Source organism: Chionomys nivalis, chromosome 21 (assembly GCF_950005125.1).
Source record: "Chionomys nivalis chromosome 21, mChiNiv1.1, whole genome shotgun sequence".
Classification (NCBI taxonomy): Eukaryota; Metazoa; Chordata; class Mammalia; order Rodentia; family Cricetidae; genus Chionomys; species Chionomys nivalis.
Window position 1 is genome coordinate 33,133,936 of NC_080106.1, and position 17,922 is coordinate 33,151,857.

Sequence of the window (17,922 nt, forward strand, 5' to 3'; positions counted from 1 at the left end):
TCTAAAAATATGATGAAATATCAAAAGTGTCAAGGGTCATATACAGTACTCAGGAGCACACTGGTCCTGGGTGAACCCCACTATTTAAAAAAAGAAACCAAGCATTACTTATGATAAAGCATTAACCCCCATCTGTTAAGTGGAAAGGTGGGTGCAGTGACCTCCTAGCACCTCCATAAGAACCTCCAGAGGCTTTCGGGGTGCTCCACTCTACCTCCCCCATCAGAGCACCTGGGCTTGGAACCAAGAACCCCTTGTCCCAGTCTCACAAGCCAGCTTTGCCACAGAACAGCACCTGTGCTTTAGTTTGGGGTTCATTCAGCTAGCACCACATCTCAACTTCACCCCAGGGACAATGTAGGCAGGAGGAGGGACCAGGCCGATGGCAATGAGAAGATGGTGGGCCAAGGCTGACTTCGGGCACCCCAGCTTTCTGCGTGTGCGCACTTGTGACAGCTAAGGTGGACTCGCTTCTCAGGACCTCTGTTCAAAGGCTGACAACTGTCATCAAAGAAAAGGACAATAGCTCTCAGGGAGCCAGGAGGGCAAGATGAGTAACGTCCTTCTGGCCTTTTCCCTCCTTAGTAGGGACTCTGTGTAGTCTGTGTTTGGGGACAGCCCAGGGTGGGGTGAACAGGGAGTTTCCTGGTGCACTGGGCTGTGAAGACAGGATGGGAATAGAGGGTTCACCCTGGTCCCTCGGGAGTTGATACCTTGAGCAAGACAGACTCTGTTTTCTCACCAGGGTGATGGGGAGATGGGAGATAGGAAGCAGCCCCCCTTTCCCATGGGGCAGCGGGGAGGCATGTGGGCAAAGTGTTTTGTTTAAATGATGATAAAATGTCTTTAAAGGTAACACGTTGAAAGGAATTGCTCCTCCTCAGAGATGTTGAGATTATCTGCTCACGGCTCTGACTTGCACCTATAACTCAGGCGCATGGGAGAGCCTCCCCCTCCCCAGCGCTCCAAGACATTTGCCACTGGGGCTGAGCCTTGAGCTGAGCTGGCCTTCTAACATGGAAGAATCAAAAGTCCTTGGATTTCCTCTAAGGAATGACTCAAGGACCCTGACTCAGCACAGAATATTGTGTCTTCAGAGTAAAACATCTTCCCATCCCCCGCTGGCCTCACCCAACCTTTTGCATACTCCAATGGGACGTGCTAGCTTTTCTGTGTGCCTCCTACAAGACCCCAGTAAGCTCAGTGACTTCGTTTTTCCTTTTCAACACACACACACACACACACCTGCAGCACGGAATAACACTATCACAATGGCAAGCCATGGTTCTAAATTTCAGATAGAGGCATAGGAGACTCAAACCATAAACACAAATCCCGAAGAAATGCCATGGATTTATCAAGCCATTCTTTCCCGCAATGAACCAAAACTAACCACCAGGGGGCACTAAGTGAACCTAGAAATTTCCTGACCCCCACCAACCTTTCCTTTCCAGTCAGACTATCCTCCCAGACTATCCTCCCAGAACATGAGAAGTTGTGCTGTAGGTCCCATCGTGCCCTTCGGGGTGCCAAGTCTAGTCAATGAAGAAACAGGTCCTTTTCAAAGCCAATAGATCCCCCTGCTCAGGACCTCTTCCTGACTGCTGGGTTCCCAGGAGAGGCTTAGGAAGTGTCTGTGGACCGTAAAGAACCATGGCCGCCTATCCGGCTGCCCTCAGGCACCCACCTGACCCCACAGGACAGAGATCTCTGCTATGCCTCAATCCCCAGGAAAGTCTCTGGAATCATCCATGTGTCACACAGAGCATGACCAGTGTGTGGCCTTGTCAAGGGTGATTCATCTAGCTGCCTTAACCACCTTTCTGGAGTATCTCACTTGGTGGAACTTCCTCATCGGTGGTCCGGCTACATCCTTCCCGTCACGTCACAGTTTGGGACGATCCAAACAGCAGGAGCTAGAGTAATATTCTGGAATATACCTAAACCAACCTCAGATTAGCTAGGTAACGAAGTCGGAGGGTTTCTGCTGAAAAGCCCTGCAGCATCTACCAGTCACATTTTAGGTGCCAAATAAATCCAGCTCCCGTACAGAGGCTCAGAAACCAGAGTGGTGCTAGGTGGAAAGAGAGGGGTAACCTTGGCTCCCACACAAACCCCATCAGGCTTTGGTTGGGCTTTTGGTATCTAGCAAAAAAGCCAATCTTCCTTTGGTCTCGATGAATCGAAGGTTTCTTCTATGGTCTGAAGTACAAACAAATTCAGGAAGGGGTTCTGCCGGAGCCATGGACCTCAGCTCAGGCGTACACTGCGACTGCCCTCCAGCCAGAGTTCCAGAAGCCATGCCCCATCCCTCCTCTCATCCTCCTCCTCGAGGCTAACTAGAGTTCTCCACACTCGCTGCCTCCAGGCCTGATGAACAGAAGGTGAACAAAACCAGAGTCACGGAATCATTGGTAACTGGGGAAACGAGAGGGATGGGAAGCGTTCTTCCTGGAGAGGAATCCCACAGCGGCGTCCACACGGGGGTGAAGAAGATGTCCTTGACCCGGATGTTGACCCATGGGTTCCTCCTCCTCGGGGTCAGGCTCAGATAGCCAGCCAGTGCCGCAGCTGGAATGATAGACAGCAGGACCAACATGGTTGAAGACAGCCAGCAGGGGCTCGGGGGACAGGGCCAGTTGGTTGGAGCAACAAGAAGCAAAGAGAAAACAAAACAAACAGCCTCCTTCCCAGCACAAACCCAGAACATTGTCCTTAGCTGGTACTGAGACTGGATGCAAATGAACCCCCCCAAAGAGGGGGCTCAGCAGGCACCACCCACATCCATGGGGCCAGCAGCTTTAACTAATGCCCTGCAGCTGTGCCTTCAAGATTAGAAAATGCTCAGCTTAGTTTGGTGACACTAATGTGACATTCAGGGGTAGTCTAGAACAGGAACATCCCAGCGCAGGTGTCCCAGGACTAGGAAGCAGCAGCCGCAGCAGGCTGACTGGGCACCCACCACCTTAGCCCCTAGGCGGAACACCCAGCTCTTCCCAGCTGTGATCCTGCTTGGGTACTCCACGGAGAACAACCAGAACCCACCCTGCCCTGCCCGGCCACCCCCCAGGTCAGTTCGTCACCTACCTGGAACTGCCTCACGTCTCTTTGGGCCACCAGGTGGTGCTCATTCTCCGGCGTGATGCCGTAGGCCACTCTCTGTGAAGAAGGGGGACAGGGATGAATCTCAGTGGCCCGAACCTCAATCTCAGATGTGACCGAAGAGCTCAGTTGTGAGGTCTTCGCCTTACAAAGGAAGAACTCTTGGAAAGACTACCACCACTAGTTTGTACGGCAAAATAAAAGTTATGATGTAACTTCAGGATAAAAGGTAATTCTGTTACGTGCATGTGTGTGTGTGTGTGTGTATGATGCATACGTGTAAAGGAAAAGGAATCATTTCAGAAAGCCCTGGTTTAGGCTCACCATATTATTATAATTAGAAAAAATGGCAGTGGGTTCAGACAAGGAGAGACGGGATACCTGGGGACTTAACACACATTAAAAGGGGACGGGCATGGCTGAGCTTTGCCTTCTCCTGGGAGCAGCTGAAACAGCCATAGCACTCGCCAGCAGCACACAAGAAGCACCTCCCATGGGTCAGATTCTTAGCACCCAAGTGTCTTTCTCTTCCAAGGTACACAGTATTATTCTCAGGTTACAGATGTGGAAACTGAGGCTCAGGATGGATCACCACTCGGTAAATGAGATGGGTTTGCCGACCCTAAGTATTCTCTTATCTCCCTCACCCCAACAAGCACGCCACCTCCCCCCTCATCCCACAGTAGCCGTCCCAGAGCTCACCTCCCAAAGGGAGCCCCGAATGCTGAAGAACTTGTAGATGACATAGGCGGGTACCAGGATCATGGATGAGAGGGCGATGCCCCACCCGACCCAGTTGGCCCACGGAGGATAGACGTAGTCGTCATAGGTGAGCGGCTTGAAGTTGATGATACTGACCACCACGACAAACTGGAGGGAAGGATGCGGGCAGGAGGGAGAGATGGATGTGGGAGAAACAGAGGAAAGAGAGGGGAGGGAAGAGAGAAGAGAGTGAAAGAGATAGAAATAAAATGAGATGAACATAGGAGAAATGGGAGAGAAGCAATCGAGAGGCAAGCGGTAGCGAAGATTCAACATGGCAAAGACAATAGGGGAAGAAGACAAAGAAGAAGAGACAAAAGTGACTTTGGAGCCAGCACAACAGTATGTGGGGGGTGTTCCTGGCTGAAGACTCACTAAGGCAGATTATCCCCCACCCCTACTAAGGAGTCCTGCCCACGTGACCCGGCTTCTAGATTCCAGAACCTCCTCCCCTAGGGAATAAATATGCCCACCCTACCCCGCAACCTGAACTCAGCAACCCTTCTACAGGTACCCCGGCCACACCCTACCCACCAGGAGGAAGGCGGGGCTGACGAACTTCCAACACAGTCTCCAGTACAGGCCTGGCTTAAAGCCCATCATCTGTTGGATGTCATTGCTGAACCTGTCCACACCTGTGGGCACAGAGGGCAAGCCTGTCACTGAAAGCCCACAGATGTAGGACCGGGGCCTCCCCTGAAGCCATTACACGACGTTCTGGCAGAGGGTAGGGCGGGTGACAAGAGACTGACACTTTGGAACGCAGGAGACCTGGTGGGCACCTTGCTAATGGCAAACACAAGACAGGACAAATTCTGGGACAGAATTCCCTTTCAGGTACCACTCTGATCATCTTACAAGAGGGAAGCCAGAGCTCAGAGAAGAGAGGACTTGACCCAGGCTGAGGAGCCAGGTGCCTTGACCCCAGGCTGGCTCTGTCCCCTTCCTGTGAAAACAGTCTGTCTATCCATACATGCACACACATGACACCCCTCAACCATAATCTGAAAGAGACCATTGGACGCTCACACTGCAACCTCTTCCAGAAAGAATAAGAACAGGATTAACCTACTACTGTCACATAAGGGGAAGCGAACAATTGTGACACATTTGACAATTGGTGTCACAGTCCAGCTGCAGAAGAGTGAGTTCAGGGAATAAAATACAGAAATCTATTTAAGTTTGAAAAAATCAGTATCCGGAAATTCTCTGCAGTATTTGGGTCACGCTGATCTAAAAACGTGCGCTCATCGTTTATCTGAAGTTCAAGGTTAACTAGCTGGGCATCCTGTTTTGTTTGCTCAGTCTGATAACTGCACTGTCAGGTTTGGTGACAGTGGTCTACAGCTCACTGCTGGTTCTCTTTCAGATGCTGGCCCTGGCTCTCTCCCAGGCCTTGCAGCCCCAGCAAGCTAAATACTGGAGAGACTTACTACCTATTACATGAGCTGCTCCCTTCTGGAGATCCGGGTGTCTGTCCTGGACATGAAAAACCCTTTTCCTTCTCCAGGTAGTCAGACTCCAAGAGCTCTGAGGATCAAGGCTTGGGACATCCTCACTTACCATAAAACCAGGAAACTCCAATAGCTTCCATAAGCACAGCAAACAGAATGGAGGTACCTGCCGCGAAGGTATCCAGCAGAGTCAGGACATAAATCCCTCCCTGGAGCACAGAGAGAAAGGGCTTGAGCCAGTCCTGTTAGAAACAGTCACCAACTGTCCTTCCTAGCTCATAAATCCTACCTGTCCCCATTCCCACATACTCAGAGCCCATTTACAAACACAGGTGCCAGGGCTATGACTAAATGGGTTTGCATTCTAACTAAGGGCTCTAGGAGCTGCCGGCTTAAAGACTCATGACTGATAAACAGCATGGTAAGCTTCCAGGGGACCTTTGCAGGCCCCAGGTCAATCTGTAGTAAATAAAACTGCCTGGAAGCTATCCGCCCCAGATGTAGCGGGAGGCAACCGTGTTAGAACACAGGGTTCGGGATAGTAGAACCCCTGTGCTCAGCCCCACCCAGCCCAGCCCAGTAACAAAGCTGAGGACATAGGAAGACCCAGATGGCCCCATGCCTACACTCACCTTGGTTATGCAAAACATGGCCAGAAGGAAGGTACCTATGGTGACACCAAAGGTGAAGAGTTTCCGATGTCGCTTCAGGACCTGGAAGTCATCCGCCAATCCTGTGATGACTGCTTCCATGCCTCCCATCTGTGGAGAACCAGGAGTGAGGGGCAGGAGAGAAAGGCTTCCTGTAGGTTGGGATCAGCCTCAGATACATCAGGATCTCTGGAAACTGGCAGGCCCTGCCTTCCTCCCAAGCGTTCTTTCCCCCTTTTTTTGCCCCAATCTCAACCACGCTCAAGTTATATGGGATGGAGAAGAGTTAACTCTTGCTTGCCTCCACAACAGGTCCCTAGCCCCTGGTGGATCAGCCTGAGTGGATACTGATGAAACATAGAGAACCAAGGGATATATTGCCCAGACGATACATCTACATGCAAATAGAACCTTCTGGAAACAAGGTTTCCAGAACCTTAAACTTCTCCAGAATGGGAGTTTCATACCATAGTATATGACAAGGGTTCCTTACCACCCTTTTTTATTATTGTTTTTATTGAGCTACATAGTTTTCTCCCCTCCCCTTCTACACTCTCCCATCCTTACCGCTTTTCTAAACACCAAGCAACGTGGTCACTTTAAAGTATGGACTCTGAGTCTATGACTCATGAGCCACGGCTGTGACTGACGATAATCACACACGTCCCTTGCTCCTCTCACTGCTCTTGGCAGACATTGTTAATCAACCTCAATCTGGGGTCTGGAATAGGCCTCAGAACTCTCCACCACACTGCTCTGGCAGACCCATCAAGTAAACCCAAAGACAGAGAGATCTGCTGGCCTGGCCAGCCTCTCCCCTAGGCATGGGAGAATGAAGGGTGGAAGCAGACACAAAAAGATGGCAGGAACTTAATTTTGCACATAACTAAATAATAATAAAAACCAGGAATCTAGTAATAATAGGGTCCAAAATGTTTGGGTTGGATGTCAGTAATAAAATATAATGAATGGGAAAGCTCTGGGTCACAGAACATTCTATTCATGTCCTTTCTGACTTCTGGCTCCCCGTCCACAGAAGCAGAGTGTTAGGCTGGCTTGTCTGAGGCCCAGCACAACTGGAGTTCCTGTAGGTGTCTGGCTTTGACCTAGGCTATCATTTTGAAGGAAGGCACACTTCATTGTTCGGATTAAAATAGGACCCTTGGAAACAGACCCCAGACCGCAGCAGCCCTGCAGGCTGAGGACTGGTATGGATTACAGTGGTGGAGAAGGGTGTTCTGAGAGGTGAACTCACTGAGCTGTCCAGACCCAGAGCCAGAAGCATCAAGAAGAACAGGACAGCCCAGAACGTGGATCCTGACAGAGTGGAGATGGCTTCTGGATACAGGACAAACACAAGGCCAGCTCCTGTAAGAAATATTAGGGCCTTATCAGTGATGGATGTTCAGTTGGGGCTGCACAGGGCAGGGGAGCCCCAGGCAGCCTCAGGACCCTTGGTCAGTCATGTGTGGGCAGCAGACTCAGGAACTGGGCATAGGAGATGGAGCCACAGCATTGTTGTGCTGTTGTTGAGATCTGTAATGTCCCCCAAGAGGCCTTGTGTCGAAGTCTTGATTGCCAGTTAGTGCAGTTTCCAAGTCATGGGAACTTCAAGACAATGTAGTCTTCCATTTATTGAGAAGACCCCTTTGTAGGAGATGTGGGGACCCAAGCTCCTCTTCCCTCTATCCCTTTCGCACCTTGGCCATTAGGTGAATAGGTTGTTCCACTATATGGGCTCAATACAGGCCCCAAAGCAAGAATGCCAAGTTGTCACTCACTAAAACCTCCAAAACTGCTAGGCAACAAACCCCATTCTCTGCATAAGTCAGTTCTCTTGTGTGTTTTGTCCATAGTGATACAAAGCAGATGAACACAGTCTGTGCATTGAACAAGCAGGCAGAGAGAGCAGCAGCTTGCCTGAACAGCTACGAGCTATGTGGGGAAACCCACTTTCTACTCTGTGGGATTCTCCTCTGATTCTCAGAAACTCATGATCCTCAGAGTCCATCCAAGGCTGCCCTTCCCCTGTCTCAACCTCCCTGCAGCCTGAAGAACACAGAAGGCCATAGAGAAGGCCAGAGATTCTGACAAGGGCCAAATGCTGATGCTGATGCTCAGTAGCCCATACTTAGCTTACATCCCAAATCACTCATCTTTAAAGAGAATCTCCTGACCCTTGCCTTGCAGCTTTGTGAGAACTCAGTGGAAGTACTCTGCAATGTCTGGAACATAGTTTGCCCCACTGAAATGCATGCTCAGGCTTGCTCCCCAATATAGTACTGTGAAGAGGTTGAGAACCTTGAAGCTACAGTTAGATATTAGTGAGAGTAACCCATTTTTCAAGAGGTTTTACTCTCTAAGAGTTGGGGAATCTCATGGAGAGGGTTGTTATAAATCAAGGCTACAAGCGTGGCTCTTTTGACACACAGGCATTTCTACTTCGTCTTCTCTATAATAAGATGAACAGCATATGACCTGCACCAGAAGCCTACTGGACAACCAATCTCCATGCTCTGGGCTTCCAGAGGGGTAAGCTAACTAAAGATCTTTTGTGCATAAATCGCCCAGTATGAGCACCTCATGCTGCCTCCCGCATACCCAGCGCTATGAGGACTTGAGATCTGAAACAGATTTGGTACTGGTTATTAGTTAATTAGCTCAGAGACTGGTGCAGAAGGGGCAGCCCAAAAAGTGCTCCTCTTAGGCTGTTAAGAGGAAAGTTTTGTTATATACTTATGGGCCACAGTTGCCAGGAATGCTCATGATAGCCTCAAGGGAAAGCCCAACAGATGGACATCCAAAAACTTCCACCACCAGCCCTCACGGGCCTCCAACCTTAGAGGCACTATGAAGCTAACTTGGTCCGTTTTTCTTTAGCTGGAGACAAGGGGTCTGGCCACCTACCTTCAGTGGCAACATCCTCAATTTTGACCTTATGTTCATGGGCCATGTAACCAAGGATGGAGAAGATGGCAAACCCGGAAATAAAACTGGTAACACAGTTGATGGTGCTGGTCAGCAGGGCATCCCTGGTAGAGAGAGAGAGGCTGCTATTGACAATGCAGGTCCCCTGACTCCACCCCCACTCTGCTCACGAACCGCTGGCCACCTGTGGAATCTTCAGTCACACCCAGTCTCAAAGGCCACCCCTTCTTTCCATTGCCCTGCTGTCACATGGACCCCAGTGCCTCACCACCACTAGGTTAGTGCCTGCTATAGCAATGTGGAAGCCAAGAGCCAACCAGAGGCACGGATAGACTCATGGGGCTCAGAGTTCCTCTCTCAGCAGCTTACTCTGTCTCCTAGCTCCTTGTGTTGTCATTTCAGAGCGTTGCTAAGATGATCCACCCTTCCTTCTTGGCTTATTTCTCATGACTTCCAGTATATACTCTTGGAACAATCAAAACAAGCAACTCGCTGATCCCCTGACACACGGCCTCTCTGTCTTTGTCCATGCCCTTCCTTAGGACACAGGCCATCTGTACCACACCTGCCTACCATAACCTCAACTGTCCTCCCTGGCTTGCCTCACGTTCACCTCCAGACTCTTAATGACAGCACCCTACTAAGGGGGTGGCCATCCCACTTCCTAACCTCTCTAAGATCTCTCCTGGTGGCACATCATCCTGGTTTTTTTTGTTTGTTTGTTTTGTTTTGTTTTGTTTTGTTTTTTGACTCAAAGAAAGTGATTCTACCTTGATTGTTAAATGGGGTAAGAGAGGTGATCCCAAATCTGTCCCACCTCTGAGGTAGGTCCTGTACACAGTCTGTAGGAGGTGGCATTAGGTGCTCACTGATCCAAACTGGAGGTGGTCTCTTCTGTGCCCCATCGGCCCTGACATCTAACTTCTGACCCAGCCAGCCCTCACCAGCCTGTTCATTCTACCCCTGCCTCACAGAGTACCTAACGGACAAAGTCAGGCAGCTCCATCTTCTCTGGAAGCCGTGTCATGGTCCTCTGTCCTAGTAATCTTCCCCATAGGCACCCATAGCTGCTGGCCTCAACTTTCCCAAGAGATGTCATCTAGTGAATATGCTCCTCGGACCCCATAGACTGATCACTTTGAGGTTCCCAGGATGGCCAGGATGGTCCACAGAGGACAGGTGGTTTCCTGTCTAGATGAAGCCCCCCCTCCATTCCTCTAAGGACCAGCCCCGGGATTCAAAGCATTGGCGAGCTCTAAAAGGGGGCTTACCTGTAACAGTTGTTGTCAAATTTATTGTAACTGGCAAAGGCAATCAAGACTCCAAACCCAGCCCCCAAGGAAAAAAATATCTGAGTCGCGGCATCGATCCATACCTGAAACCAGCGAACACAAAGTCGTCATCATCTCTGCTTCCCAAGAAGGGCACTGCCTCCCTGAGAGCACCACAGACCAGCAAATGAGGTCTGAAGCAGACATAGGCTGTACAATAATAGGCGGGAATCTCCCTAGCATCTCCTGGCCTTGGGTAACAGAGCAATCACGTCCTGGGGGAGCCCAGTGAAGCCATTTAACATCCAGATTTTCAAGAAAGTTGATAAACTACAAATTCTAGGCTGTCGGGGCAAGACCAAAGGGTCCTGGTCATCTCAGGAGTTATGAAGATGACATCTTGAGAAGATAAGGATTTCTCCTACCCTTCAAGCTGCAGATACTCGTAACCAATGGAGGCCTTTGAAGACAATGGAGTTTACTTTCCAATCCCCTCTCCCTAGTGACAAAAGTATTTATCTGGTGGACTAAAGATTTGAGCCCTTCTCCAATCTCTGTGTCATGGTTTACCCTAGCCAGTCTCACTTCTCCAGCATCCATGTTAGCCATACATACACACACATATACACATACATATATTATTTTATATAATATACACATATGTATATTATATTAAATGTGTATATTATATGTATGTACATGCATGTGTGTATATGTATGTATATATATAATATATGTATGTATATACATATAATATCCATCCATACATGTCTTTGTATGTATGTGATATCCAGTGGACCTAAACTAAGGTACTTGAGAGTGATGCTGCTGCCACATCTCTCCTTGTATTCTTCTGGATTTCCCAACCTTCCATTACACTGGGGGAAGGCAGAGCCACTCATTGAAATGATACTAAGGATTCAGTATCTACATATCTGACTGAGAGTAGCTTGACCGGTGCAGAACACATGGAAGCCGGTTCTGCTTCACAAGGTTCATCTTTCTCAGAGTTACACAAGAAAGAGGTTGCTTCTTGGTCTTTGCTCTATAGCATAGTGGTAGGCTGGACACTCGTCTAAGAAAGAAACATATTGAAATGTACCCCCTCTTAATCCTGTTACTGCACCCATCACCGTGTGCCCGTAAGAAGCCTCCCTCCACCCAGCCCAATGCTAGGTGACCACCGAGCACTCACCGTGGCCTCTTTGAGGCGGTAGAAGTCGATGTGCAGGTAGGCATTAATGCCATTGGAGGCACCAGGCAGTGTGACCCCATGGACCAGGAGCACAAATAGCACAAAGTAAGGCAGAGTAGCTGTGATCCACACAACCTGAACAACAGACAAACGGCTGTGAGACTCTCACTCTGCCTGTGACCTGGGGACGTACTAAGGCCATGACACAGGGTCTTTTCCCAGAAGCCAAACATGCCCTCCCTCAGCTTCCTTCTCCTAGCGTATGAGGCACCATCTTCATCTCAGGGCTAGTTCCTTGGTCAGACCCCGGGGACAGAATAATGAACAGATGCAGGGCTCCCTGAAAAAGCTCAAAACTCATAGTCAGTCACTTAGAAAATAGGACTCAGACAGAAAAGGCAATCACCAAGGGCAAGAACTAGGTTCTCAAAACACCTGATGCTTTTTCCAACAACTGCCTTTCCCGACCTCTTTAGTCTACTTCATACAGAACTGAGCACACTCACCCTTCCCCTGGCGGTCCGTCGTGTTTCCATCACACCACAGGGATTGGTTGTTGCTCTCAACTCCATAGGCAGGCTATTTAAAATTCCAGCCTTTCTTTTTCTTTTCTCTCTCCATTTTCCTGCCCTTCTTTTGCTATCTCTCCTTCCTCTTTAACACTTTCTCTTTTTCGTATATGTGCTTTTATTTCCTTCAGCGTAGAAGATAGAACCCAGAGCCTTTCATACATCAAGCAAGCACTATCCCACGGAGATATAACTTTGACTTTATGTGACACTGGCTCACTTGTAGCCCACGATCCCTCAAACTCATGATCCTCCTGTCTCAGTCTACCAAGCGCTGGGATTAGAGATGTGTGCAAACACTTAGCTTCTTTTTCCTTTATCCACATTTAGGTGCATTCTCTCAAGTGTGTGGTATATGTCACTGGACCGAAAACAGAAAAAAAAATCTCCATCTCAGTAGGAGCAGATGGAGAACAAGACAAACTCTCTTTGCAGAAACACAAAGGAAAGGGATTACCTTTAGAATCAGAACAGTTATCCCTGCCTAGCTCGGAGGGACAGAGAAAGAGGTGACTAGGAGGCTTGCCATCTTCTCTGATCCTTCGTGCTCTTGGCTATACACTACAGTACTCCAGGGAAGCTGTATACAAGAATGTGGAAGAGAGGTCCCAGTCTTGGGATTTCTGGTTCAAATGACCTAAGGTACAGCCTCAACTCTAGAATTTTTTCTCGGTTGATGTTAAAGTGTAGCCAAGGTTAAATGTCTTCATTCTTGATGCGGCTGTGGGCTGCAGCATTTTCTAGGCAGAAGAGTTGGGTCCAAAACAGAACAGTGAGCCAGGGCTAGGTAGTCAGAGCCAAGGAAGGCACTGCTGGAGCGTGAGTGAATACACAGATTAAGGGCCAGGTGGGTTCCCCTTACAGCTCAAGCACTCTGCCCCCTAAAGGGTCCATACACGACCCCAGAGGGAACATGGAAGACTGAAGATATGACTGGGGGTAACGTTCTTTGTCAGCCTAGAAAGACATGGGCTCAAAGCAAAGATTGATATATTGGTGAAAAACTCACCCATTTTTCACACCTGTGTTAAGAAACTGGAATTGATCTCCCTTATTTCCTTATTCCTGGTCTGTCTGGGTCCTTAAAATATTTGTTAGGTGAATGAAATGAACCGTCATATAGATGAAAGATTGGGGTAAAAGATGGAATGAGCCGGGTGGTGGCGGCGTGTGCCTTTAATCCCAGCACTTGGAAGGCAGAGGCAGGTGGATCTCTGTGAGTTCGAGGCCAGTCTGGTCAACAGAGCAAGTGCCAGGGTTACAGAGAAATCCTGTCTCAAAAAACCAAAATAATAATAATAAATAAAAAAAATAAAATAAAAAATGAATGAATGAATGGTTAGATATAGAACTGGTTTTTGTTTTTTGTTTTTGTTGTTGTTAAATGAAAGGAGCTAAGTAGGCAGATGGTTGAGTGGAGGGGTGGATGGACTCAAGAGCAGGTGAGTTATAAGCCAGAGGGTTAGTGAATGACAGAGTCAGCCAAAGAAAGAATGAAAGAAAGAACAAATGAACGGGTGAGGAAACAAAGTGAGTAGCCCATCACTGGCGGGCACATCTGGTCCAGAGGGAACCAGACAAGGCTGCCCTGTTTAATGCCATCCAGTTCTGTGAATGTCTTAGAACTTGGGCTTTGGCTTCTGTGTTGAGAGGCTGTGGGTGCATAAACACGGAGCACACACTTGATAACAAACGGGGAGAGAAAAATGCCCTTGAACACCTAGTCGCTGCATCTGGGTGGCCTCGCATTGGTCTTGGATGACTCAGTCTGTCCAGCTGGGACAAACGGATCTCAACCTTTGGCAGTTGGAACAAAGAAGAGTCGTCATCCATCCTGATTCTAACAGTCTCCTACGACTCTTGTCAACAGCTGCGGCCCAGCTGCACTGTCGTCCTACCCTACAGGCTGGGTGTGACCACACTCCTCCCGTGGAAACAGCACCCAATGTTCTGACTCCGAGAAGTCTCCCATGGGGCCTGGAGGTGGTCCTGCACTGGCCATGAGTGAGGCTCCACATGGATTTGGTTTACCCAAAGAAGGCATCAGGGTATGATGGAGCCCACTATGAGGGCGTCAAGCATTAAAGAAGAGCTGCTTTTTCCCCTTGACCTTACAGTCAAAGTTAAAGCTTTTGGAGGCTAATTCATTTTGAGCCATCTGGAGCCTTTTTCAAAAGCTGGAGGACAGCTCCCTCGCACCCATGTGTGCCCCTGTGCCCCTAAAAAGGAAGAGCCCTTTGAACTCTGTCATCTCCATCCCAGGCCTCATTTTAAACATGAGATAAAGAACAAAATGAGCAATGTTTTTTTTCTTTGTTTCTGTCACTTAAAGCATAGCTTTTGGTTTGGGGTTTTTGTTATTGTTGCTGCTGCTGTTACTATTTTTGCTTTTTGTTTGATTTGTTTTTGTTTTGAGACAGAGACTCACTAGGTAGCCCTGGCTAACCTGCTGTAATAGATCAGGCTGACCTCAGACTCTGTTCCCTGAATGCTGGGGTTAAAGGCATGTCCCACCTTGTCCACGCTTAAACATAAATTCTTACCCCCTTGGATGTGTCTGTTGTGGATAATTTATGAAGTTCCACAGTAACAAATTCCAAACCAATGCCTGATCATAAAAGTAAAGACAACCGTGGCTCATAAAAGGAAGACCCTCAGATGGCAGAGCTTCCTCCCCGTGGTGTGGTTGTTTATATTCTCGGTGTTGGAGAGAATAACACCCTCCAGAGCTTCTCCAACTGCAGGTCTAAGAGTACCCAGAAGGGCATCGCAGAAAATCTCAGATTTCTTGTCCTTCCTAAAGAGATTCTAATTTGGTGTGGGTGGGGCAGGAGCTCCCATTTTTGATGAGTTTCTGGGTGACATCATCAATGCTAATAGTCCATGGGTGACATCAATGCTATGGATCTCACCTTGAACAAGAACGTTCTTGGCCTGATGTCTGGACACATAGCAAGGCTTGCATACTTTCAGTAATGGTACCTCAGCATCTCCCTGGACCCACACTGCTGGGAGGAAACTCCCTACAGTTTGTGGCCAGCTAGCCTAGCCTACTTGACAATTGCAGGTCAGTGAGAAACCCTCTCTTACAAACAAATAGTAACAACAACAACAACAACAAACAGTGCACAGGAATGACAATCTGTAGTCTTCTCTCTGGCCTGCACATGTACACACATACCCAAATACATATGTGCACTCCACACACATATAAACACACATATGCACACAAAAAAGAATTAAATAATAAAGTAAATATCCACACTGTATCTCTGCGAAATTTCATTAGCTTTCCCAGACTTAGGATTTGTAGTCTTTGAACTGAGTTCCAAGATCATTTTCCTATACAAAAGAAGGTATAGAATATGACATAACACTAATGTTGCTTAAGAAACAGCACGCTACACATAGTTTGGTGTAAGCCTGGAACATATGCAAATGACTCTGTCCTGTGTCACTCAGTTTATAACTTAGTAAAGACATGAAGGTAAGGCAGGACCAGCCTATTGACTCAGTAGTGGGAAGAAGCCTAGAAGTAGGACTTGACCCTAATTGAAAATGCAAACAAAAAAGCTTTTCATCTATTAAATATTCTAAAACTCAACCCCTAAATTTTTCAGGGTTCTTCTCTTCCCAGTTCCACCACCTCATGCTAGTTCCTTCTATTCTGAGGCGCTCCCTGGGCCGACACAGTTGTCACTGAGTGTGTGGTCTAGGGTGTCCCCTTCCCCTGGTTCGGACTAGGCTCCCACCCTCCCAAGAGCCAAGCAGTTGGTATCTTTCCAAGTCTTCGCCACTTGAACGTTTGACTCATCCCAGGCCCCTTGGAGGCGGGCTAAGAAAAGCTAGTGTGCTGCTCTGGGAAGAAATAAGCAATGCTCTTGTAGTCCTTGTCAGTCAGTTTACAAAGACAATTAAAGCCACCGTCAGTGGAATGTCCCGAGTGAGGCCAAGTCCAGAAATGCCCTCCACGGAGGACCATCTGGGGCCTCTGTGTACTCCAACTTCTGCACTCTGGGGGACTTAGGCAAATGGGTTCTGGCTTCAGCTGACCCTGCAGAGCCTCTCACACCCCTCTTCAGGTTTCCACATGGAGGGTGCTTTCCTGGGGAAACATTCCTCCTCACCTCAGAAAGTGTATTTGACCAAAGGAACTGAGCATGCTCAGCCATTCCTTCTCCTGCTGTCTCCTTCCTGGCAGCTTATGGTCTGCTCATGACCATGAGGAATCTGCTTGGGTTGCCGTGTTAGAATTCTAATGGCCCCACAGTCATCTTCTGCAGCTCTCTGGATGGGCTGTGAGGCCTGTTCCTGGTACCAGGTGCACATAGAGAACCCCAAGCAGGGCTTGTCTAGGGCTCCCACACCTTGGTAACTTTGCTCACCCTGTTTCTTCCAGTGAGAAATGTCTCCTTCGTCCTCACTTCCACCCATGCCTGTCCTAACAGGTGCAGCACAAATATCACCTTTCCCATGGCTTTGCAGACTTTCCTGGCTGAGAAAAGCATCCGTTGTCCACCAAGGTGGTATCTTAGACTTTTTGACCGTGGTGCCTGGTAGGAAAACTACTACCTCCCTCATCAAAGTACAGGTAAACATACACGCGGCTACATCTGTCTGTCAAATATGGCTACCTGATAAGCTGGCTTAATAACAGTTTAAAAAAAAAACTACAGTTTACATTTTTATCAAGCTACAACTGGACTACCTAATATGAAATTATTCTAAGATAAAATTAATAATCTAAATGTAGTTCTTGATGAGAGGTGTTTATTTGAAGGAGGCTATGCACAGATACCTTTGGCTAGAGACTGAAAATGCTGGACACCTCTGCTGACCCCAAGCCCATCAGGAACACAAACTGATGAAAGCCACTAAGGAAATAATCTGTCCTCTATCTGTGTGCTGCTACACCTGGCATCTAGGATAGCACACAGTAGGTGCCCATAAAAGCTTAATAAGTCGAGCTTAATAAAGTCCCCTAAACTTACCCACCCATCCTTCAACCTATTACTAAGCATTTACTGGAGACCTACTATGTGCCACGCATCAGGACGATAGTGATCCTAGACCGGTTTTGTCACTGGGACAAAGAGAAAGCAGGTTTCATGCAGAGACCCGAAGAGCTACTGCGCGTGGGGTCTCTCCTGCTTGGAGCAGGTCTGCGAAGTCAGTTGTCATAATGCGAGATGTCCAGGAAACACAGAAAATCTACATGGAAATGATCCCAAACCCTCTGACCTGACCGACAGCTCTGACTCCAGCTCCTAGCCAGACCCAGCCACTAGGATGTCCCAGTCAGGTCTCCAGACATGGCTCAGGTAACATTACACAGAGAAGAAGAACCATCTACCTGAGCCAGTCAACTCCTAGAACTGTGAGACATGATAAAATATTTACTATTTTAGCTCACTGTATTTTGGTGTGGCTTGTTCCAATACTTTACCTAAGTAAAACACTAGAAAGGACACCTCCTAACTTGGTTGTCTTTAATTACAGCTGAGTTCTAGACCACATGGAGTCCCAGTGGGGTTGTTATCGTCAAGTTACTCCCCAAGTTGAGGATCAACTGGAGCCATTCCCTAAATAGACGCCATCCCTTAGAGTTGACCACAGGAGGCAACATCATCCAAGTTCAGAATGCTGTCCTCACTGTCTAGCTAACCTGTGTTCTTCTCCAAAGTATCTAGACACTTGCGGGTGCCCAACTACAGTTAGAACCAAAACACAATCTAATTACCTTTCAAAACATTTTTCCTCCAAAAAATTCAGCATGGGCTTATCAATTTTATAATAAAGTAAATTCTCAATTTCCCGAGTGGGATGTGATGCTTATATGCAGATTTAGATGAGAATTCAAGGTCAAAGATTTTTTTTAGCCTTGGTCTCAGACTTTAGGTGATGCTCCAAGCCCCAAGTCTTTGCTATTGTGGGAGCTTTCAAGGGAAAATATGAGGAGGTCTGATCTACTTACACCCCTTTACCTTGCTG

The 17,922-nt window shown here is 48.1% G+C and overlaps 1 protein-coding gene across 1 annotated transcript in view; it reads right to left on the minus strand.

Moving 5' to 3' along the window:
- Positions 1 to 2,522: 2,522 nt before the first annotated feature.
- Slc6a2 (solute carrier family 6 member 2) overlaps positions 2,523 to 17,922 on the minus strand; it is a 35,916-nt gene continuing 20,516 nt past the window's right edge. Inside the window, exons 6-15 of the mRNA XM_057753226.1 lie at positions 11,363 to 11,497; positions 10,168 to 10,271; positions 8,876 to 9,000; positions 7,224 to 7,336; positions 5,951 to 6,079; positions 5,428 to 5,527; positions 4,399 to 4,499; positions 3,805 to 3,972; positions 3,088 to 3,159; positions 2,523 to 2,571 (exon numbers count right to left, since the gene is read on the minus strand). Coding sequence (XP_057609209.1) covers positions 2,548 to 2,571; positions 3,088 to 3,159; positions 3,805 to 3,972; positions 4,399 to 4,499; positions 5,428 to 5,527; positions 5,951 to 6,079; positions 7,224 to 7,336; positions 8,876 to 9,000; positions 10,168 to 10,271; positions 11,363 to 11,497 — 1,071 coding nt within the window. The 3' untranslated portion in view covers positions 2,523 to 2,547. The remainder of the gene's footprint in view (positions 2,572 to 3,087; positions 3,160 to 3,804; positions 3,973 to 4,398; positions 4,500 to 5,427; positions 5,528 to 5,950; positions 6,080 to 7,223; positions 7,337 to 8,875; positions 9,001 to 10,167; positions 10,272 to 11,362; positions 11,498 to 17,922) is intronic.